The following is a 24008-nucleotide window of genomic DNA, read 5'->3' on the forward strand; positions in this document are numbered from 1 at the left end:
GCTGCAGTGATAGTTGACTTTGTGGAACTTTCTCCCATCTCCCTACTGCATCTCTGGAGCTCAGCCACAGTGATCTTTGGGTTCTTCTTTACCTCTCTCACAATTACCTTCTCCCACAATTGCTCAGTTTGGCTGGACGGCCAGGTCTAGGAAGAGTTCTGGTCGTCCCAAACTTCTTCCATTTAAGGATTATGGAGGCCACTGTGCTCTTAGGAACCTTGAGTGCTGCAGAAATTATTTTGTAACCTTGGCCAGATCTGTGCCTTGCCACAATTCTGTCTCTGAGCTCCTTGGACAGTTCCTTCGACCTCATGATTCTCATTTGCTCTGACATGCACTGTGAGCTGTAAGGTCTTATATAGACAGATGTGTGCCTTTCCTAATCAAGTCCAATCAGTTTAATTAAACACAGCTGGACTCCAATGAAGGAGTAGAACCATCTCAAGGAGGATCAAAAGAAATGGACAGCATGTGAGTTAAATATGAGTGTCACAGCAAAGGGTCTGAATACTTATGACCATGTGATATTTCAGTTTTTCTTTTTTAATAAATTTGCACAAATTTCTACATTTCTGTTTTTTTCTGTCAAGATGGGGTGCTGAGTGTACATTAATGAGAAATAAAATGAACTTTTTTGATTTTAGCAAATGGCTGCAATGAAACAAAGAATGAAACATTTAAAGGGGTCTGAATACTTTCCATACCCACTGTAGATAGATAGATAGATAGATAGATAGATAGATAGATAGATAGATAGATAGATAGATAGATAGATAGATAGATAGATAGATAGATAGATAGATAGATAGATAGATAGATAGATAGATAGATAGATAGATAGATAGATAGGTAGATAGATGAGCCACGCAGCTAAGAATAGTGTCTTTTAGGACTCAACTTACTCCACTTCCTGCCATAGAGAGACAGCTAACTGCACAGCTGAAGTCATAGAGAGAAGCCAACTAAAAAGCCATAATCAAATAGAGAAAGCCTGTTACACTGCTAGTCATAGAAAGATGTTACCTACATGGCAACAGCCATAGAGAGATGGCTAACCATGCAGCTAAAATTATACAAAAATAAAAACAAACAGCTAACCACAAGGCTAACAAACGTGCAAACACATTTGTAGCCTCATAGTACACGTAAAACCATGTCAAAAGCTAGTCATAGATTTGGGCAAATGTTTTCTCCAGTTTCATAAACAGGGTAGGGTTTATGTAAGACTAGAGCAAACATGTTTTTTTTTTTGTATTTGATTGTACAGAAATCTAGGTTTAAAGCCCCATTAGTTGTTTGAACCCAATTTGTTTTGGTAACAGTATTTTTGAATCAGCCTATATCTCTGTGCGTGTGTGACAGTGCAATTTGGGAAATAGGTCAGCCCAGTCTCAGAAGCTTGGCAGGATGACAAACAGAAAAACTGCATGAATACCTCCAAAACAAATCCTATGAATTCGTGGGCCTCAGACAAGATTCCAGTCTGTGATGTTTGGCCCTGGCACTGTGATTTTTACTGGATGTCGCTGAATGCGGGGCTTTTTCAGCAACTGGGATGGGTTTAAAGAGTAGCCTCACAATGGCTGCTTTGTGCTGCAGCTCAGATACTTTGGGGAAGGCAGGGAAGCTCTCGGGGGCCGCTAAAGACTCTGAGACAACACAACTCCAGATGCTGTCTTCATTTTGGAAATAACTGGGATTTACAAAATGTGAACCCAAGGTCAATATGCATTAAAAGCTTATGTCAAAGTATTCTCAACTGAAGCGAAGCTAAATAGAAATTTATGGATTTGCAAATACTTAAAACATATATTATAATGGGTGACAATTGGGTTTGGGCTGCACACAGAATGACACAGAATGCAAAAACATAAATATAGTATATTTCAGAAGGTGCTGCTTATTTATACTCATGCTATCACTGCCATCTACAGATCAGCAGTGAAAGTTCAGATAAGGGTGTTCACAGTCAGCCGACACTGAGGAGCCTCCTTAGAGCATTTTCTTACCTTATAGACACAAGACAATGAAAATGCCTCTCTGCGCCGGGTGCATCTATAAGCAGCCGAGCTTTCATTGGGACCGAGAGGAATCAAAGGAAGCTGGAAAAACAAACAAAACAAAAGCAAGCAAAAGCATCACAACCTTCAGATATCTGTGAAAATGTTACTAGGAATTGGAAGGCAAACCTAATGGGTGGTGTGGAAATGTATGAGTAATTAAAAAAAACTGCTCTATTAACATAAAAATATTGTGTGCAATATGCCAGGGTGGAACAACGTAGCTTCTTTGGGAAACATGTAATTAGTTTGACTACACAGCCATGAAATATGTTGAGGAACATAATTATGTTTTTCCTGGGCAACAGGCAGCTAAAAATGTCATCAAGTGAAGACAAGGTCAGGATGTGTTGCAGGCGGATGTAGGAGGGGTGAAGAGACACTGAAAGCAGATAAAACATTTACCCCTAATGACTTACCTTCAGCAGGGCCGACCAACAACACCACGGACATCGGCTCGACAATTTTAATAATGTGCTTCGCTGTTCTTGTTGCAGCCTTCCTCCTTCTGGTAATTGGACTCGTGTACTCTGAGCTGATGAATTCAGACATTCCTCGTGGGGTTGCAAATAGTAGGAAATTGCACATGGTTGTTTGTTGGCTTGGCAATCGTGGTGTGTAACAGTATCTGTGGAGGTGTTAGTGCTTATTATTTTAGGTTTGCTGCATGTTATTATATCTGTTATGGTTATTTTTTTTTTTTTTTAAATTTCAAACTTAGAATAGAGAAAATGCCTCTTCTGGAGGATAAAAGATGTAACTCTACTCTTTCATGCTGTATGTGTGCCTGTCCTTTCTTTGTCCTCCAACACCTGATGAAGCTCAGATTAGAGAACTTCCAGATAAGAAATCACGTCCACCAAACGTGCGAAGAAACACAGTCATGTGTTCTGCTTCTTTGATGTTGTCAGTAAATATGGTCTCTGAGAGAGAATAACCTTCACTCTGACTTCAAGAACATATTATTTTTGTGTTTGTTCAAAACATTGTCTCCCATTTGTGGCCGGGGTCAGATCCCACTTCGCCTGGGCATTTGTCATCCGGTCGGGTTCGTGGCCTGTTTTCCGACTCATTTGAAAGAAGCTACAGCAGGTCCGTGAGCGAAGGACATGTTTTCTGAGGTGCCAGTGCAAGTTTATGAACTTGCATACAGTGGTATGTGATAGCCTGAGAAAAGGGGGAGTATAGGTATACAATGTACACTGTTCACATCTTAAATAAAATTAAATAAAGATGCTTAATTACAAGTACAAGTCCTCAGTCCTACAGTTATTATCAGTAATTATGTGACCATATAAAGAAAATATGTATTTACATAGATAATTGAGGAGCTTGTTGTGCTGAAGTCTTCATCTTGCATAGTTAAATCTGTAGTATTTTCATCCATCCAACCATTATCTATAGCCATCTCATCCTTTACAGGGCCATGGGGGAGCCTATCCCACCTTTAGGCGAAGGTGGGGTTCACCGTGGACAGGTCACATCTTTAGCAATTTATCATTTAGTTATTAAGTATCAATCTACAAAGTAACAGCAACCCCAGCAAAGTAAAACACACCCTGAGATGTAATGAAGGAGAGGAAAGTCATAAAATACAGAAACAGACTTCAAAATTGTACTTAAATATACTTTTCATCTCTGAAAATTGGGATCAGCACAGAAAGCGCCACAGTTCTGCCATGTTCTGTCTGTGGTAATCAGTAACTTCTTATTCAAGACGACATTGTTTTCTGTTGACTGTGACGGCCTGTAACTCATGAACGGATTCTGTTGATAAAGTTTGTCGGCACATCGCCAAAGGAATCTGTTTTTCTTTTTTTTACTAAATAGGCATAATTCAATGACTTGCTGTCTGTCTTCCCTTCCACCCCTCTTAGGCACCGATTAGCCCCTGAGCACAGGTACCTTGCCCAGCTGGTTGATTGTGACACAGCGTCGTGTCACTTCACGTCTGTGGCTGAGACAGAGTTCAGGGTGGACCCTCGCAGAGTGGCAGTCGGAGGGGGACAACACCGGGGCTAACTTGGCAGCAGCACTGTGCCAAAGGCTGGCGAGAAGCAAGGACAGACATCTGCCATTCCCCTGCGCTGAGGTCCTCATCTACCCAGCCCTGCAGATGGCACATTTCAACCTGCCCTCATACCAGCAAAATCATGCTGTGCCCATATTGTTTCGTAGCCGGATGGCATTCTGCTCCCTGCAGCACCTCAATGGAGACTCGCCTGTGTGCCAAGAAGTGCTTGAAGGGAACCATATCCCTACTGAGCTGGGGCCACAATGCGAAGAGTGGCTCTTCACTTCCAACTTAAATCCTGAATTACTCACATGAAGTGTCTGTGGGCACCAAACCCCACAATATATTGAGTGTATCCATAGACTGTAAATAAAAATAAAATAAAATGGACGTTGTCTCTGGGTTTACTCTTGAAAGAAGTGAGATCTGCAATTCTGAAAATGATACCATAATCACTTAATTATTAGGTCTCAAAGAGAGATATGTTTTGGTGCGTGCCTGGTTTGATTGACATGCCTGGAGTGCAGTCAGATGAGGCAGCTCATCCAAATATGGTCACTTATGGCTCCTAAAAAAACAAGATCCTCACCTGTAACTATGATGGCTTGAGGGATGATGGGATGTTACATGAAATGACTGCAGGACTTGAAAAAATACTGAATGTGGTCTTCATGGCATTATCAACTTCTTTAACCAGGGCTGGCTCATCTTTCCCTCTGCAGTGGATCGTCCTGTTGACTCTGTAGAGACACTCTTAAAATGATTAGGATCATATGATAATGTTTTTCTTTCTTTCCATCTTGTTTCACATTTTAATAAACACATTTGCCTCTTGTGTTCATCATTAACATTATGCATTTTAACAGAGGATTAAAAACAGCACACAAATCCAGAAACAAAATTTTTCTTTATTCCCAAAATGAAGAGTAGCCTGAAGACACAAAGTCTGGGAACAATTTTGAGCACTGTTTTAACAATATAGAGTAATCCTGAAGGCAAATGTCATAGCCTAGCCTTAAAGAATGTATTTATTTTTAACAAACGTGTAAGACATCTCCCATTTGCTTCCAGGATACTCTGCTTGCCTTCCCTTCAGTGTTTGCTGTATCCATAGCAACAGAGCTCGAGTTCCCCTCCACCGCCTATGCCTTTTGGGGTTCAGATGAATACACCTACATGCTATCTGTTTCACTCGCGAACCTTACTTTAACAGGGCTTTAGATTTCTCTGGCTGTGTGTTTGGCACCAGGTGAAGTATGAACCAAAGGGTCGGGGCTCAGGATAAATGGGCTCAAACCGGATGGAGAATAGAGCAGAAGTATGCAAACAAAGTGCTGTTAGGCAACTGGGCTGAAGACAGACTTCAGGTAGGCGTTTGGCTTATTCCTTACTGTCCTTTGATCCACTGTAATTTTTCCAAATGTTATCAGAAGGCAACGGCTCAGGGCAGAACATATGAATTATTACTTATATTACTTATTATTACTCGAATTGAATGTGAGAACACAAACTATCGATGGATTTTCATGCAGCATCCAAAACATAGTGCCATAGCAGTGGTGGCAGGCTGCCAAGGGTTTTGTAGGACCTCAGTTGCTAGTCAAATCTATAGCAAAGTGATTAGGCAGCCTCAGTTCAGCTACCTCAGCACAGCCTCCTGGTGTGAGCTGCAGACTAATTGCATTGACGTGAGGTTCAGCCACGGGCTGCTGGTTGAGGATTTGAGAGGAGAAATGACTTGAGAAATACTGTACAACGGTGCGGATCAATAGCAAAGTGTGAGCTTTGCTGATCCTTGCACCAGGCTCATCGCTCAATTCCCTTTATATCCCCCCTTCCTCACTTCTCCTTTGCGACGTCTGTTTATTCCGTCCGACACAGTTCACTCGGGAGCCGAAGATAGACAGCAGCACCAATCGTGCAGACTATCGGCCCCATTGGGACTTCAAGCCAGACGTCTCTGAGAGAAGATCTGCCCTGCTGAGAGCTGAGGTCAGCCTTTAACCACTCATTCATGGCATTAATACCCATTGAATGCATGTCACAACCCTGTGAGTCAGGGTTTTCTTTTCCAGATTGTGGCCACTTCTGCATAATGTTGATGGCCAAGATAAAGGCCTGTGATAAAACTCTTTATGAAAGCAAGTTTCTGGTCAGACTCAGCAGTCGAGAGAAATTTGAAAAATCATCAGGCCTGCTGGGCACTTTAAAGGCTAGTTAGAGCAATTTGCTGCTGTCACACGGCGAAACCTCTTGAAGATTATTGAAAAAGAAGAGGTCATGCCCTCTATATCTTAATCCTTTGAAGGCCACTGCATACAGGTTGTGCCAAGACTTCTGTGTATTGTTATCCAGGGGCTTCCATCCAAGATGCTGTTCGCCCACAATGGCCCACCATCTTCCCATTATTTGGTCTCCCAGTATGAAGAAAGCTACGGGCATAAACACACCGATGCTTTGCCCACTCCACGACCTTGGCATCCGGACAGCTTGACATGGCAGCCTGAGAGGTCTAACCGGCCAAGTTCTGGTAAGACTGGTGCCACAACACCACTGCCATAAGGTACAGATTATTCATTGGGAAAGGATACTGTATATTAGGTAATCCAGCAACCAGAGGGGAGAGTCTCGTGCAAACATAGTTATCTAAGACAAATCATACCAGCAGCTGTGCTTACGAACAGTTTAACCAGGGTGGCCCTCAGATGCATTTTATTGCTCCAAATCAGTCACCGGTGTAATTAATAGCAGCAGTAACATGGCTGTTAACTTTCTCTTCCCGTCCTTCCTCACAGCCCTTCCAACCAACTTTGGCCCACTGCGGTACACAAATCACTGTTTCGAGAAGCAGCAGTCAAACCTCCCATATCTGACTGCGTACAGGTCAGCATACCAGAGACACCCACTTAGTGCCTTCTGCCAGAGCCGCTTTGCCAGGGCTCCACACATGCTCTCCAGCCACCTCCACGCAGCCAATCACAACAACAAGGACCTGGACCTGAGACAGCGCTCGCTCCTACAAGTCCCCGATCATTGTTTCAGTCTATTTTCTCCATCACAACAGGCTTAGAGACAGGACTGTGGCTCTTCAATTGGCTCACATGTTGTTTGTTAATTTAGCAGCTCTGCTCAAAGTGGTGCTGCTCTGCGGTTCCTTTCTTTGATTAGTTGGCAGCATGAAGAATTTTAACTGAGCAGACCTTTTGGGAAATCAAAAGGAATTAAAACAATTAAACATGATTCTCATTATGTCGGCATGAGGACTATTGTAGGTTTACTGTGTAGTGTGGTGAGTAGTTTCAGTGTTTATATGTATGAATGAGTGTATGCCTGTGTGCAAGAGGGAGAAAGAAGGGGGGCTGTAAATTATGTCCGCCCTTCCAGGGGATAATTATATGCAAATTATTTCTCTCTGCACGCTTTATATCTGAAACTCAGAATAGGCTGTTGGTATTACATGATATACTTGATGGAAAAAAATAAGAAAAAAGAAGCAAAATGTAATAAAACAAGTTTTGATACCAGAACTGACCCGGGGATTGAGGCAAACCAGAAGCCATGAGTCATTCAAGGCAAAGTCTAAGGGGACGTGTGTAACTCCCATTCCATTAGGTGTTTAATTACAGGGAATCAAAGTGTTTAATTAGGAAGAATCAAAGATGCTTATGTTTGATGGTCAACCATCTGCGTCTGCCTCCCTTTTTCCCCACGTGCCTGCTGCCATCCAGTGCAGCTCTGTTTTACCCACTGTTACCTAGTTAGTCACTCCACTGTGCTGCTGATGCCTGCGCGTCACATGACAGCACTGTGTTATGGGAAGTCAACAACCCAACACAATCGTACCCGCAGCCCTGTTGTGTTTGGCCTCTGAGCCACATGATGGTGCTGTAGCAGCACGTCACTGTGTCTTTGAAGTCCTCGGCTTTACAGTGTGTACAGTGAGAGACTTGATTGTAAATGAGTAAACAATGAGGGATTTAATAACTGTATCATTCTTATGTATATTTCGATTGTTAGTGTAATTAACAATTTAAAATAAACCACGAGCGTTTGGATTGTTTTTGTGTTATTCTATTAATGGATATGTCACAGAAATAATGTAATTGAGGTTTGGCTTAATACATATGAAATATAAAATGAATGACAAATGTATGTGTTTGAAATGTTAATAAAACAATAGATAATGAAGTAAATATATTTAATTAGTACAATAAACAATTAATCTTATCAGTCAAGAACAAATACACTTCTTTCTGGAAACCATGAGCGTAATTGAGATAAATATCACTGGAAGTCTGAGTATTGGAAGAGTTTCAAACGTAGTGACAAATGTTTTGTGGAAGCTCACCTATTCATATTGTATGGCATACCAATTTACAACCCGTCATATTTAAAGAGCAACCGCAGATAATGCCGTTGTATTCAGGCCACTGTGTAAGTTATATGCGTGCCCTACACAGTGGAGCACAGTAATAGATGATCACTATGTCACCTAAACTCTGAGTGTTAGAGTTAAATGAACTCATTTACTGTGAGGCTTTTTTCTTCTTCTATGAATTATCTTTACTGTAAAGAGGCTAAGCATCTGGGAGGAAATAAAACTAATGTAATGGCAGAAGGGAGTGGCAAATCAAAGAAGCAAACAATTTACATGGCAGCACACCCTGCGTAAATCTAAGTAAACAGTAGTTTGACTTCCATTAAGAGTCCAATAATTTACATCTACTGACAGGGACGAGACATAAGAAACACACAATTCTTTGTGTAATACCCTGTCCAAGAAAATAAAGTTGCTTAAGAAACAGAAGCTTTGTGGAAAGGTTCCTAACAATGCCTGAAAGGCATGACAGAACAGTGGTGACAAAATAGACAATAATATTTAATATTGGGCTGCGTTTCAGCAAAAACCCGACCGAAGCAAAACCCACTCGGTCAACAATAAACTTGATGTAAAGCACGCTCCCGTAGTGATACTCCATCACAGTCTAATCTCATCATCAACGGAAAACTGAATCCTTGTTACACACTTGTCTGCCGAGGATTCTTATCAGGTAGAGAAAGGACAAAGGGGAAAAGTATGCCCTTGGCGGCAGAGAGGACACTCAAACCTTCGTCTATGAAAGCAGGAGAGATCTCATCAGCCTCAAACTTCATGGTGAACTGCCGGCTGACACAATAGATCATGCCATCCATTGTGACGCACTGGAAGGCAGGGCAGCGTAGGAGCCGTTTGGAGCTGCACGCGTACCACAGTCGAGCCACCGTGTGGTAGCGGTACACGCTGACACCGAGCAGTGGGTTCACGTCAAACCGATACAGGAATCTCCCCACAGCCACCATGTCTGTGGTTCTGTCTTTGCTGCAGACTAAGAGGCTCGGCCTCCAGGTGTTGGTTTTGGGGTTGTAGCGCAGCAGCATGTATCTGAGAGTACCCCCAGAAACAAAAAGCTCTCCGTTGCACACTGTGACGTGATGAGCCACAGCAAACGTGTCATTGGGCAGTGGAGCCACGAATGTCCATCTGTCCAGTCGCGGGTCGTAGCGTTCCACCGAGGAGAGGCACTCCCCTCCGATGGCGTAGATGTAGCCGTCCAGCGCTGCCAGTTTGCAGCGAGGCCTGGCTTCATTCATAGGACAGATCTCTTTCCAAATGGACGTCAAAGGATTGTAGCAAAACACTCGCTTTGAGGGTGTCATTTCTCTGTCTGTGCCCTGGCAGCCCACTGCCACAAATAAGTAGTTATCCATTGTGCACATTGCACAGGCTTTAGAGATGACCTCCTGTGGGATCAGGCAGAGTGCTTGCCAGCCGTCTTTGTAGTCATCATAATAGTACACTGCACTGCACATTCTCATCTGCTCTGTTGTGACTGTCTGTCTTTCTGTGTTCCTCGCCCAGTCTTGAGGGTCCATGTCTGCAACCAAGACAAACCTTCTGCCCCTCATTCTCTGCCGCCGTATTTGTTCCCGCTCACCAGCCATTAGCCGTCCGTAAAGGTTGGGGTCCCTGAGGACCTGGAGGTAGTTGTCCGACATGACCTTCAGAGCTGCTTGCTGCACAGATGTCTGGCCGTGTTTCTTGGCCAGACACAGTGTCTCCAAACAGTTACCCAGATCAAGCTTACTCTTCAAATTTTCCAAATCGCTGCCATTGAGAATTTTTGCTGGAAGGTGTAAAAATGGAGCCCCTGCTACAGTCTCAAGATCAACCTCCGCCTTCACACTAAGGCCTTTGCTGTCTGTAGGGCGTACGGAGACAGAGTCATTGCCAGTTGAGGTCAGATCGTGAGTCATTGGAGTTGAGGCTCTTGAAGTTAGACAGGGGATGGAAAGCTCAGACTCCTCCGCTGCAGACAGATAGCTCTCCTTGCGTAGGAGTGGAGGCCGTGCGGGATGCCTAAGCTTGAGGCTTTCGAGTGAGGAAGAATCCTCAACAGAGCTTTGCTGTAAAATCAGATCACGCATAATGATGGAGCTTAAAGAGGAAGGAGACTCTGCGAGGCCGGCGCCGTGACTTCCAAACTCCACTGGCGGTGACTCAGCGTTCCTCTCGTATTGACCGAGCACAGTTTTTGAATTTGTAATAGAGTGAGAGGAAGACTCAACATAGTAATCATATATCTTTCCACGGACAATCTGGTCTCCCGCTCCTTCCAGCATTACGTTAGCATCCTCCACTTTGATCTCTGCCTTGGAGAGGAAGCTGGAGTAGGCCCCCTGGCGCTCCAAGTCCTGCCTTAACTCCCTGCCCACACCGACACTGCCCTCCAGCCTCTGCAAAAAGCAAGTGGAGCGGCGCCCCATTGTACTGGCCATCCCTCTCTCTGTTGGGTCAGGAAGCTTCAAAGCGGTTCCAAATGAAATGTTACTGGTAGCAATCCGGGCCTCCTTTTGATGAGTGAGTATTTCTCCTTTCATGCTAACATCTTGGTCACCATTTGACATACTAAATGCATCCTCAGTCTTTTCAACTTGGTGTGGATGAGCCTCCGCTGGTATTTCCTTGGTGCTGTCGGATGTCGGGTCATCAGTGGATGAGTCCACGTGCAAAGGTCTGGGTCGCCTGCCCGCATCCTCCACGTCATTTGTTGGCGAGCTCTGACGTCGTAGTGCTGTCTTGCAGTTTTGGCAGGTTGCATTTTGTGGCCCTTTGTTGTCTTTGACACAGAGACGCAAGTTCCTCACATTCCTGGAGCTGTAGAACCTGTAGGCCCAAGAAACCAGCAGCACCGCAGCCACAGAGACGCCAAGTTTCAGCAGCAGCTGCATGTCGAACTGGACTCTCAAAAGCTCTGCAATGGGCATAGCTGTAGCAGGGATGGTGGCATTGGCTGGTTGACTGCTCCTATTGAATGTTACTATCAATGTGCCTCATCTGACCGCAGCTGCCTGGTTTTCATTGAAGAAGAGCTGCATGTGACCTGATGACTGCGCCTCTTTGCCCAAAGGATCAAGTGTAAAACGATCGCTCGAGAGGAGCTATTTGCATCCCAGGCTCTGTAGAGGCGGGGCACCCTTCATCCACCACCTGTGGAGAGTCAGGTGCAGTTTCAGCAACAATACACACGTGTAAAAACCTTGTGGATCAATATTTGGTTATGCAATTTGCTGACTCACCCAAGCTTCCCTCATAATTATCCAAATCCTCAAATAACTTTGTCAAAACTGAGAAGTTCCTGTTTTTGCATCTTTTGGTGTTGACATAAACAGGAGTGGTTCGGGTACTTTATCATGTCAATTTCTAAAAATACTGTCAAAAATATTATGATAGATAACAGTTGCTCAAACATAGGTCTACAGCAGGAGGAGGAAAGCAGGGTTTGAATAAGGGGTGGGGAGTAATGATAGGTGGTATTCATCAAATACTTAATAACCAGGATACATCTGTTTGCACAGCCATGCCAGGGATCAAAGGTCCTTTACTGTGCCAACACTGATGCTTAAATTACTCTCTCTAAAAAGAAGCAGAAGATTTCCGTCAGACACTAAAATGGTAGTCGTATGGTACTATGAACACATAACTGTACAGATCAACACAACAAGAATGGAAACAGAAAGCAAAGAGCGTCTACAGAGAAACCTAACAGTGCCATTTATTTCCATACACTACACCGAGATGCAAACATTCATTTGTGTCACATGGGAACCGTGTCACTCAGCTCTCACTGTCAGGCTGTCATTTGTGTTGCTGATAACACACCAGAGCAAGGCTGAGGTCAAAATAACAATTCAATGTTTATTTTAACTGCACTCTGTGGAGCATTCTGAAGCTGCGTCACGTGGAGACTCAGACAGAGGGTGTGTCAGGTGTCCTCGCTGACATGGGTTGCTGTTTGGTCATCCGATAGCCAAGCCTTCAGACAACAGAAAGGAAACCGGATTCTGCAAGCATGGTCGCCTCCTGAATAATTTAAAAATGGACTATAGAAGCAGCTTTTTATCCTCCCCATTGCTCCCAGCTCAGGTGAACTATATTCAGAACACTCATCAGAAAAAACACAATTTCCATCCATGTGCATCGTTGTGTGGAGGCCCTTTCACCTCTTCTTGCTTATGCCATTTATAATGGGTGCGCAACATGTAACAGAACAGCGACAGAAGGCACAAAACACATCTGTAACATATGTTCCCTGCAATAACTAAGAAGATTAGTTAAGCATGGTAGGTCGAGCATATGGTCAGTTAAACACACAAAAAAATAAAGCACAATACTTTGTCACCACCACAATATTGAGTTATCAGTTTGTTAAGGAAATAAATGAATGACTACAGTGCCTCAAAACTTAAACCAAACTGAGCAGGAAAACTGAAGAGAGGTGATTAAAGTCTTTTGTTCTGGGTAACAGAAAATCAAATAATACCAAAAGAGACATTGATATTTTCTGTTGGATGTTTTGGGTCCAGCACAGCTTGGAACTGGTGTTATCAGTTTAAAGTTACATGAAGTGTTCATATTAACTTGTGGACAATTATATCACATTCCCACACACTCTTCACCCTCCACCCCCAACAGAAACACAGCGATATGATGCACGTCTTCTGGCATGATGATTAAGTCATGTAAAGACAATTTGCACATTCTAATTAATGCCTTCAGAAAAGAACCTGGTTGTCTCTCTTGAATGTGGAGTGAATGATGAAAGCAAAAAGCACAGTTCAAGTGCCTCTTGAATGAAAATTACAATGATAGCTGTGTTTAATGCTACACAGTGGGTGAACGAAGATTTCTCCCCTTAGATTGCCTCACTGGAAAAACTTTTTTTTTTATTCAAAGCGCATATGACTGTTTGTGCTATGCAACTCTGGATTGCAGGAATATATATTGTACTTTGGCAAGGTGAGCCGATATCTCAAACGGATAGGTCCGTCCTTCCTGCTCAACTCAGCTTTAAAAATCTCGCCCCTTACCTCACACCTGGTTTAAGCCATAATCCCCTAATACATATTGTGTCCTTAGAATAGCTTAAATTGCAATTCCAGTGAATACCAAAAAATGGAGGATTACTCCGCATTAAGCTATCCTTCACCAAGAGAGGGCAAACTGCAAAGGGTTAAAGGCCTTGTCAGAATCTCTTTTCAAAGCCTCGCTGTGGTTGATAAAATCAGAAATATCTGAAACAAGAGTAGCTTTCGGGACTTCTTTCTAGTTGAGCACGAACTGAAACAAGTCTTTGTCTAATGGCACAGAACTGTCTTTCAAATTACACTCATGTAGTGAGATTTCGGGCTGCCCCCGAATAGTTGACGAGAAAACAAGTCGAAGTTGATCAAGTTTTCATTCGTGGTTTAGTCACCAGATGAAAAAACACAGCAGAAACTGCGCCTTGTCAAAGACTTGCAAATAACTCACTGGAGACGTATGTCCAGCAGATCCTCGAAGTGGAAAAGTGAGCGATTATGACGTGTGAGAAGTAACATTAGCAGCACGTAGCCGCAGCCACTGTGAAGTGCTTGCCAACAGCAGTGATTAAGTTAAAATGCTGTGCTCCGCTACCGCTGCCTCAGAAAAAGGAAATAAAAGGCTGGTTCAAGCAACGTTGCGACTGTGTCTCTAGCTCTCCCAGGCAAGTTACCACACGCACACGCACACGCACATGCACACGCCAAAAGTTCGCTCTCCTTGCTGGTTATTTAGACATATTCAGAATCAGTAGCGCTTTTGCTGTTACCATTGTCATTTTAAAGGCTAATTATTGCGGTATTGTATTTCTCTACAATGCAGCACAGTGTTAACACTGTTAGCTGTGACAATCTTTATCAGCCCTGGAACTCAAGCCATTTTCTGAAATCCCCAAAAATACATATTTCAATAATTAAATTAATATCAAAACATTCGATGACTAGTAGCTTCAACGAAGGACTATGAGTTCACTGGGAAAATCTTTAGCCGGGAGCAGCCCTATTGGGATTATAATAAAAAATCCATTTAAAAAAAGAATTCCTGCCACCCACTAGACCAGCAGATGTGTGCAATATCAGACGCTGTATATCACATGTACCCGGCATTAAAGCAAGAAGCAAGATGACATCTACTGCCGAACATGTCAAACACTGATGGACACTGATTTAAGTAAAGTCAAGGCTTGTGAGTTTCATCATCTCTCCATTTTAATACAGATGAAATGAAACAAATGCAACAACCCTGTTTACACAAGCGGTCTCAGGTGAACTCCTCCCTGGGATGGCGGCTAAAATGATCCTACAAGTACTGTCAATGTCTGGGGTAAGAGTTACGTATCGTACACAATGTAGGTCACTTAAGATAGTATGTCACAAGTAAATAACTGGATTACAGGCCAGTGACAATGAGTTGGAGTGCTGTCATTTGCAACACACCAGAAGGAGAAAGAATCTTCAAACGTCACATGCACCACAACCCCAAAACAGCAGACATATGTTCGTTTTTTTTTTTTTGCTCTGTCCTTGGAGACCGGCCATATAGATATAAAAAGCCCAAATGAAAAACAGAAAGGCTGCAAATGTTTCCGTCCTTTCAGCCAAGAATTATCTTTGAAAACAGTGTTGAATGATGTACAAACAAAGGTGGAGAGGTGTAAACTCCAATTATCTCAGCAACCATCCCTCGCCATAACCCATATAACCTCTTTAATTATTTTGCAGTATTTACATTGATGTACACAAAATACACTCAAAAATGAGATTATTTTTTTTCTTCTAGATTCTCAATGCATTTAAATCCTCTTGTACATTCTGAGCCATCAGGAAAAAAAAGAAAGTCGTATATTAATCAAACAAAAGAAAAAGAAGAAGGTTCTCTTGGAGCATCTGTATTTGCTCTCCCGTGGTTTATCAGCTTGTTGCTAATCAGGCGCATCCCAGGACATAAGAGACGGTTGTGGTTGATCGGGTGGCACAGTCTAAGCCAGTTCCATTTTGCACACTTCACAACACCAATGACATTTTGACTCATCAAAATAAAAATCCAAATGCTTTGTTCTTTTCCATTTCAAATCAACTGTTTTATTGATCAACAGGCAGACGTGGGACAAGAAACAAAAAAAGGTGTAACTGGGCGGGGCTATATAGGAGGTGGTTACTGTCATGTTCATCACGTTGTTCTTTTGATATCATTATCTCGGTTATTATTTTGTTACAAAAACAGTGAAGCGCCATCGTGTGGTGGCACTGTTTCCTGATCGACTGACGTATGGAGGGTCTGTTGATGACTGGAGAAGGCTTGCGGGACCGTGGAAAGTGTGTATGTTTGTGTGTGTGTGTGTGTGTGTGTGTGTGTGTGTGTGTGTGTGTGTGTGTGTGTGTGTTTCTGTGTGCGTATGTTGTGTAAGAAGGGCAAGTATGTGTGTGAGTGAGAACGTCTTGGATGAGAGGTTTCACGTCAATTCCACTGTCACTGTGAGGACAAGTGCCATCCACGCCAGTCCGAGCATGTCCACGCGGGAGGCTTCATCTACAAACACCAAAGAAAAAGTCTATCAGTCAAACTGTCAGATGTCTATTCATCATTTCAGCAAAATCACATTTCTGAATTGGCTTGTGACTCTATTAAAATGCAATGAAAAGTCATTTAACGTGAAATAACCTGGTATTTTCGTTTATTGATATACAGTAAAACTGCTTTGCGTTTGTTTAGTTCGGCGTTAAACTCGTCCTCGAAATGGGCAAATATGTTTTACAATGAATTAAGACATTTCTTAATTTAAAGCCATTAAATTACCGTATGCTTCAATTCACTTAAAACAGGATTCACGTAAAAAGTTTACAACACAAGCAGGCAACCTGAAGTTGCCTCAAACAGCTATACAACATTCACTGGAGAAGTTGGATGACTTATATACAATAACTGAAATAAATGTACATGTTTGTGCATTCATGTAATGTATTCTTACTGTATGGTAGGTTGTAGCACCAGTTACTTGCATTGGTGGAGCAGTTACTCAAAGACCTCCACTTTGCTCCAACAAAGAGACATTTCTTTTCTAAACATCTCCGATGGTTTGAAGTCAGGAGGTACATTTGCAATCAAAATCATTCAACCCTGCCGAGTTTGTAAGTTAAAACCTTTTTCTGAGGGTCTTGCGAGAAATTTTTATAAAGAACACTTCAATTGAGTGACTCAAGTCTAGTCTGACAAGATATCTGAGATAATCGAATCAACAATGAAAATGTGCTATGTACTCTTTTAGAGTTGCAGGATATTTTAGAAAATACAATAATATGTGCCATAATTCTTAAACCCGTATATAATACTGCTGTGTTTAGATTACTTCCTGGTATGTAAGTCAATGGAATTGTTGGGAATTCTCTTTATCTTCTGGGAACTCAGCGATAATAAAAATATAAATACTATCAATGCGTGAATTTAAGCTTTATAGAAAACATGGAAAACATGTATCAAAAGATGAGAGAAGACATCATTTCTCCAAAATGGAAATGGTGAGAAGAAGGTGAAGGCCCACAGTGTGTGCCAAGAAGAACACCATCACCATCACATAGTGAGGGGTGTTTTATTCTGCATGAACTGTAAATCTAATTCATGTATTCTGTGAAATACCAGGTCTTTGATCCTGAGCATAAATCCAAGTCAACCAAAGCTCGGTTCAGGAATTGTTCCTGGAATATCCTTGAGATGCCATCTCAGTCTCTGGACTTTAATCTAGCAGCTTGTGATAAACTACTGGAAACATTTATTGGCGGTCAAAGATTAAAGGTTATTGTTGTTATTAGGCCTTTTTGGAGAAGTGTTTACTCATCGTTAGTCAAATTTAAGCTCAATACTGTATTCTCAAAATCACTTAAATACGCATAATCGCATTTTCTTTGACTGTTTACCAAGGCTTGAGTTGATTCAGTGTGTTTGACTTAAATTTCATGCACATCGCTATGAAGCATTGCATGTTTAGAGGGTTGAATAATTTTGATGCAACTGTGCAGTGACTTTATAACAGTTATACCCCGTGAGAAATGACAATACCATTTTTTTTTTAATTTACACTGCATTCACAAATAAAACATTTCTGTGCAGTTCCTTGAAGTGAGCTGTAATAATCCAGGACAGTTGTACCACTACAACATCCAAAAAAGCCCTATGTGACCTTTGGTGCAGGTTTATTGAACACAGAGATATTTGAATCAAATTTGAAGAACCCTCAGACAAAATGGTGATATATGGAGTGAACTCCACTTCCTTTCATTTGATTTTATATCTAATTCTTCTTTATTATAGGGGAGAGATTTAGGAACGACACCATGCAGCTTTATGCTGCTGTTGTTTTCTGTAGCTCCCTTATGGATATCTCACAAAGAGGGACTGTGGAGCTGGAGCTGCTGTGGGAGGAAAGTTGTGACTGGCTGTGGGTGTGTCTTTGCTGACATAACCAACTGTTTGTCCAGACTGTGCCAAGACTGTGGCTGCACCAACCATCACAAAAATAACAGTGAGAGGATGACCACATTGGGGTGTGGCTAGACTTTAGATTCAACATGTGATCTGGTAGATGTGAGAACTGGCAAGTCTCACATCGGACAAATCTTAAACGTATTGCTATGAGTTAAACAGCATACGGTTGAATCATGTGTGTGACATGATGGTTTAGATTATTTGAGGTTTCATGGTGACTCTCTGATGAACGTAAACCTCAGCAGAACCATATAATCTGACATTTTGTATACATCACATTCTCCTCTGTTTATGCTAGTTATTCAACATCAGACAATAACAAATGGATCTTCCCAATAAGTACTCCGTCTCATTTGGTAATGGGCTCAGCCAGCCATAAAAATCATCATCTGAGGTCCCCTTCCAGTCTACAATCATAGATGCAAGCCGCCCAGCCATCTGTTTGCCTTCAGTTTTTGGCTCAGACCTCAGTGCATTTCTGCCAACCTGATTTAAAAATGTTTTTTTTTTTAAGACAACTGGGACTGATTTCTGTGGCAACATGTCTTTTTAAATAAGGGATGACTTTACCTCAGACGTGCCAGACCTGAAATGTCAGCTAAATAATGCTTTCTTTTTGCACTCGACTGTTTTGACGGCAGTGAAGGTTTAAGTCAAGTTAGCTGGCGTTACACGCCGACTGCACATTTCTGGCAGTGGCTGACACATTTTTTTGTATGCCTACCAGCAAGGTTCCTGTCTCTTAACTGACCTTTGTGGAAAATGACAGCTGTAACATGTCTGCCATGAAAACTGAAAATGTAGATTACAACCTTTGGCGATTTCCTTTTTTTTTTTTAAATTTGTTTTATTTGATGAATACAAAGTCCATCATCTGAGACTGTAGTTGATTTTTGCTTCATGGTTACACAGCTGTGTGTCAGCCAAGAGGATGCATTGCCCGTAATAAGGTGACAACCCCCCGAACCTTTGACACCTCCAGCAGCCGGTTGACAGGTAGAGTATTGCGTGGCAGAAAAGATGTCACATATTTGTCCTCAGTTTCACTGATCTGTTAAATTCAGTTCAGCTTGACAAGATGTGGGGAAGACCAGAAGTCTGACAAAGATGAATGAGTGTAACACCTCATGGGAGATGCAGGTTTGTCGTCCGCTACGACCCTGACTGACTGACTGACAGAGGTTGTCTTTCCCGCCGGAGTCCGGTATTCAGCCGTTCAGCTCGGGCGCGTAGTGGGGTGACCTCTAGGGGCCATGTTGTACACTAATTTGACTTGCATGCAAGGCTTGTCTGTGCATCCATGCTGACCTGATTCTGTCCTTGCTGTGACACACCTGCTCATGTGCTTACCATAATATTTGCATTCTCAGATTTGCATCGCTAAGATATGACGAGCACAGAAGGGGAAACAGGGAATTTGTTTTTTTACCCTTCTTCCTCTAAGAAGAGAGTTGTAAAAACAAATGGCAAGACCAAAAAAAAAAAAAAAAAAAACATGATAGTGGGAGATCACAAGAGACAAATAAGGTGAAGTAGTGACTGAAGTAGGAAACAGGGAGAGAGTAAAACTCATGTCAAATTTTGCATGACGAGGGAAGTTCAGCTTTAACACAGGCCTGCCTGCCATCTGCTTGAGATGCTGTTCCCACTGTATGCTGGGATAAACATGGGCAACACACAGACGCACTAAGGATTATAGTGTAAACGAGCAATTATAGCATTTAAATGCATTTTCCAGTCCATCTACAGCACCTCACTACGAGAAGCAGTTACCATACAGGTACTTAATTGATCCCTAATTGATTGCAAGTAGTAACAAAAGTATGTATGTAACAAAACAAAATTGAGCATACATTCCCCAATAACAAATAAATACATGCTTATATGGCTTCATCGAGAAGTACTGCCATATTTTACTACATCATAGCACTTTATTGAGCTTGCAGGAGGTTTGCTTCTAAACTAATCCGCATGAGCTGTTAGAGAACCTCCTCTTACGCTTCATTCAGTTTTTCTTACCTTTCTATCTAAACTCTGAATGCTATTTCTATAGGGTCACACTCCCATTTCAGTCTTGGTGAGTCCTGACCCCCTTCATGCTTCAGAAGACCATCTATCAAGACTTCAAACTCTGCTTCTATAGCCAGAAATGAATGGTTTTTTTTTTGGTTTTTTTTCCGACTACAGTATAATCTGCGCACCGCATAAGGCCAGAGTGACAGAAGAATCTGCATTAAAATTGAAGATTGGGAGCTGGGCTGAAGAGGAAAAGTAGGAAATATAAATATGATGGAAAGGAGAACTACAGAATAAGTGAAGGAGAGGGGAGAAAAAGGAGATAATAAAAAGGGAAAGAGCAACCAGAAATGGATGAAGCAGCAAGAGAGGCTGGCACTGAGTACAAATTCAGAGAGGAGGGGAAGGAAAGACCGACAGAAAGATTGCAGAAGAAAGCGAGAGGGAAAGGCAGGAAAGAAAAAAGAAGGGTTGGGATGGAAAGGTTGTTGTCACAGCCCTGCGGCTTCTGCCGACAATCCCTCATCTTTACATATGATAATCTCAGAAGCCGCAAATGAGACACCACGGCACATATGAAACACCAATAATCTCACACTCAACCGAAAGTGACAGACACGGTTAGTCATTGGAGGAGGCTTGTTGCTCGCTGCTGCCGAACATCGACGAAGATTAATCCTGACTGAATCACTCTCACGCACTCTATCTGGGGCAAAGCATTCAGGACAGAATCAAAAACATCCACCTGTCAATACTATGGATGTTGAAACCACAGTCTTCCTCACAATTTGCTTCTCTGATCAGTGCCGCGTTTCCGCATACATTTTCTGACTGAGCTGAACTACAGTGTCACATTTTGCTCCCATATTATATGCAGTGTCTCTGGAAATGTGATGAGCAAGTGATTCAGCAGGAATTATGAGATGCATTATATTGAGAATTCACACATGCACAAAGGTCGTCAACTCTGCAAGCTGAAATACTTACTGTTCGGATTCTGTGTGTTTTTCATCATGCTTGGATTTTCTGCGGAAAAGAAGAAAAAAATCAACAGTGAAAAACATCCAAACACTGTAGTTATGAAAGAGATGGTGAGTCAGAGAGTGAAGGATGGAATTAACACGAGAATAAACAGCGTGAAAAGAAGAAAGAGAAAAAGAAATAAAACAGTCATCTTTGACAGAAGTTGTGGCTTTCTAATGACGTTGAACTCCAACGTTGCCGAAGTACGTGCTAAATGGCACATCCCCAGTGAGAAAAGTCGGGCTGTTAATGGATCTGGGAACACAGAGCACAGCAACAGAACATCCAGGACACTTTTAGCAGCAGTGAGCACCAGAGGACTACAGCCGTGGCCGGGCAGTCTGGGAAAAAGATGGAGAAACTGAGTCTAACCTTTAATAAGTAACACCGACATCTACCCTGCACAATACGCTCTGACAAGGTATTTTCAAAGTTCTCACAGGGATAAAGTAATTGCAAAAGAGGGAGCAAGAGGGTTTGCAGGGTATTAGCAACACCCTTAAATTGCACTTTGTGAGCTATTTTTGGATGTTAAACTTGAAATGTGTACATGAGCAGGTGGAAGCTACATAATATAGCACAGTGTGGAACTTTCCTGGTCTCGTTGCAAGCACATTAAGATAGCAGCTCCTCCGAGATGCCCGCAGAAATTAATGTGTGCACTCTCCATATGCACGCTTGTGTTTGCCTGCCCTCTGCAGATTTGCATAAGCATACATATCCCTGCATGTGTGCAGTTTCGGTGTGTGCCTGTCATTGCCCGGTGCCTCACTTCTGCTGACTCACTTCACTGTAATCTCAGAGGATAATATCGCTGAGGGTGGCTAAAAAGAAGTACATCATCAAGACGCGAACGCCGCTTGTCATCGATGGAAAGTCTCTGCGCTAAGCTGTCATTATACTCTATTATTCCTGATGATGTATATTGAACACTTGGCAAAGGGAGCCAAGCCCCAAAATACTTCTTTCTCTTCACCCCCACCCCCCGGTAGAGAGAGGTGTCTCAAGGCCACAAGGGATGGTGCCAAGGTCACTTAATCACCATTTACTTCCCCTAAGCGTGAGTGGAAGCAATCTACAAGAAGCGGGCAGACAGATGGGCCATACTAGGCACGTAGCCGATGACACCTGAGGAGGCATCAGGGTGTTAAATACACATTAGTGCTCTTCCTAGCAAAACGCCTCCCAAGGTAACGCCTCCCTAAAGTGGCACTTTCCCCTTAAAGTAGGTTCTTATTAGACCCGCCCAGTAATTTGTACATTTGTGACATACTTTAAACCCTGTTCACAGGAGTGTTTCAGGCAGGAGGACATAAAAGAAAGATGGATACAATATTCTTTGTTTCAGAGTCGCTCAAGTACAAAAATGGTGTCAATCTGATTTATGTTAATAGAGGACTGCAGGGCTGAAACGCACGTGTGTGCACGCCACACATTTCTGCACATTTAAAGGGATATATTCTCTGTTTGTCTTGCATAACTTGACTCGTGTATAGTCAGTCTTTGCGAGTCAAAAAAAAACCTTTTCACACATGGAACATGTGATACTGATGGTTTTATCTATCTATGGTCATCTGGGCTTTCAAACGCAGGTCCCTGTTTTGTGAATGTTTTGGGATGGCTCTATTCAAACATGTCGGAGCCATTACTGATAAAGCTGCAACGCTGGCACAATTACTCTGCATCTGGTGTACGAGAGGGATTAGTAGCACCGTGAAAAATAATGACATCAAGAATGAAGTCATCACTTCTCTTACAGGATGGATTTTAAAACTCGCTTTGTAGTTGAAGACTCAATTAAAGACCTGAGCGTCACGATGGTTTTGACTGGATAAAGAACAGGCTGCCTGAGGAAAATAATGTGTCAACCAAGGGTCAACCCACCGTGATGCCACGCCTTGGTTTGTGACCTTGAGCCTTTTTGTTTTTTTGGAGCCAGAAGTGACCATATTTGGATAAAATGGGGAGGAGCGAGGAGGTGGATCTGACTGATAACTCGACAACACTACCCGTCAACCTATACCGGAAACCTGAGTGCACCCGCAGGCATGTCAATCAAACCAGGCAGCCTCCCAAATATACCTCACTTTAAGGACTAATATCATATATAAAGAATTATTTATGTAATTATTTATATTATTTTCAGAGTAACCAACAGAATACTAATCAGAACGAGTGAATTTAGCAAATGAAACCAAAATGGCATGTAGAAACAATGTATTGACTTTATATTTCATGAGAGAAGTTGATGCTTTTTGAATGGGAGTCTATTGGAGTCAACCCCTAGTGGCAAACAGTGGTATAGCACTTTAAGGCAATTCTGCATTGGCTTTACTGTTTAGGCCCAGTGACTATGTCTATTTTTATATGCTGTTTATGATGTCAACATGTGACCAACAAGTCAAATTGCAATCACATTTCTGTAAAGTGAAATAACAGAACTTATTTTGTTGAAACTGCATCAGGAGCAGTAAAATATGTACTTCCAGTTAACACATTACTTTGGCTTGGCCATTGAGCAATTGAGCTTTTCTAACACTGTCAACAACAAAGACCCTTTGATTTCATAATTTTCCTTTGATGCCACGGTTGGTCTTTAGTGTTTAAGTTAGAACAGAATAAGACATGCCATTAGTGGAATAGTCACTAAATCCCCTGCTGGAGAGAAGTTATTCTCACTAAGTGCTGCCTTAAAAAGAATGTGTTGCTGAGCCAATTAGGGATACAATCTCTTATTAATCACACACTTAGTTGCATTAATGATTCATACTTAAGAGTGGTCACATAAATCTCTTAAGTATTTTCCAAAGATACTGTAGACATATGAAAATAATTTTTGTATAATTACGTAATATTCTGTGATATTTAACGGTGTAATTGTATAAGTGTTCCAGATAATTATTGTGGAACCGAGCTGTACAGAGAACAGAAAAAAAAAAAGTTTCATATTCATTGTCTTCTAAATAATTAATGACACTTAAATGCAATTTCAGTTCAGCTGGTGGTGTAGAAGCGC

General features: G+C 42.1%; 4 protein-coding genes across 5 annotated transcripts in view; 2 read left to right on the plus strand and 2 right to left on the minus strand.

Moving 5' to 3' along the window:
* Nucleotides 1-2378: 2378 nt before the first annotated feature.
* On the plus strand, nucleotides 2379-4389 carry aadacl4 (arylacetamide deacetylase-like 4). Its single transcript, XM_069150920.1, is given in 4 exon segments — nucleotides 2379-2388; nucleotides 2489-2678; nucleotides 3938-4061; nucleotides 4063-4389. Coding segments are annotated over 4 exon segments (651 nt in total).
* A 941-nt stretch (nucleotides 4390-5330) lies between these two features.
* Nucleotides 5331-8042, plus strand: cfap107 (cilia and flagella associated protein 107). Its single transcript, XM_069150934.1, has 4 exons — nucleotides 5331-5441; nucleotides 5956-6066; nucleotides 6430-6604; nucleotides 6870-8042. Exons 1-4 carry the CDS (start codon nucleotides 5331-5333, stop codon nucleotides 7142-7144), a joined length of 672 nt encoding a protein of 223 aa, XP_069007035.1. The 3' UTR covers nucleotides 7145-8042.
* A 265-nt stretch (nucleotides 8043-8307) lies between these two features.
* Nucleotides 8308-11598, minus strand: klhdc7a (kelch domain containing 7A). Its single transcript, XM_069152358.1, has one exon. The coding sequence runs from the start codon at nucleotides 11377-11379 to the stop codon at nucleotides 9094-9096; it is 2286 nt and encodes a 761-aa protein (XP_069008459.1). The 5' UTR covers nucleotides 11380-11598; the 3' UTR covers nucleotides 8308-9093.
* A 2987-nt stretch (nucleotides 11599-14585) lies between these two features.
* igsf21a (immunoglobin superfamily, member 21a) overlaps nucleotides 14586-24008 on the minus strand; it is a 158168-nt gene continuing 148745 nt past the window's right edge. The window contains exons 9-10 of one of the 2 annotated variants that reach the window (XM_069149712.1): nucleotides 20957-20995; nucleotides 14586-16003 (exon numbers count right to left, since the gene is read on the minus strand). In XM_069149712.1, the coding sequence (XP_069005813.1) occupies nucleotides 15927-16003; nucleotides 20957-20995 (116 nt within the window). In that variant the 3' untranslated portion in view covers nucleotides 14586-15926. The remainder of the gene's footprint in view (nucleotides 16004-20956; nucleotides 20996-24008) is intronic. The other variant, XM_069149703.1, reaches the window with a different exon arrangement.

The sequence above is a fragment of the Embiotoca jacksoni genome, unplaced genomic scaffold (genome assembly GCF_022577435.1).
Source record: "Embiotoca jacksoni isolate LCO1_2020_lvr unplaced genomic scaffold, fEmbJac1.0.p SCAF_1, whole genome shotgun sequence".
Classification (NCBI taxonomy): Eukaryota; Metazoa; Chordata; class Actinopteri; family Embiotocidae; genus Embiotoca; species Embiotoca jacksoni.

Excerpts from the sequence above, each read along its gene's own strand:
- cfap107 (XM_069150934.1), top strand. The coding sequence starts at position 5,331 with ATGAACCAAAGGGTCGGGGCTCAGGATAAATGGGCTCAAACCGGATGG. Across the intron at positions 6,067-6,429 it reads CTGCCCTGCTGAGAGCTGAG|GGGCTTCCATCCAAGATGCT; the intron begins GTCAGCCTTTAA and ends ATTGTTATCCAG. Across the intron at positions 6,605-6,869 it reads GTCTAACCGGCCAAGTTCTG|CCCTTCCAACCAACTTTGGC; the intron begins GTAAGACTGGTG and ends CCTTCCTCACAG.
- klhdc7a (XM_069152358.1), bottom strand. The coding sequence starts at position 11,379 with ATGCCCATTGCAGAGCTTTTGAGAGTCCAGTTCGACATGCAGCTGCTG.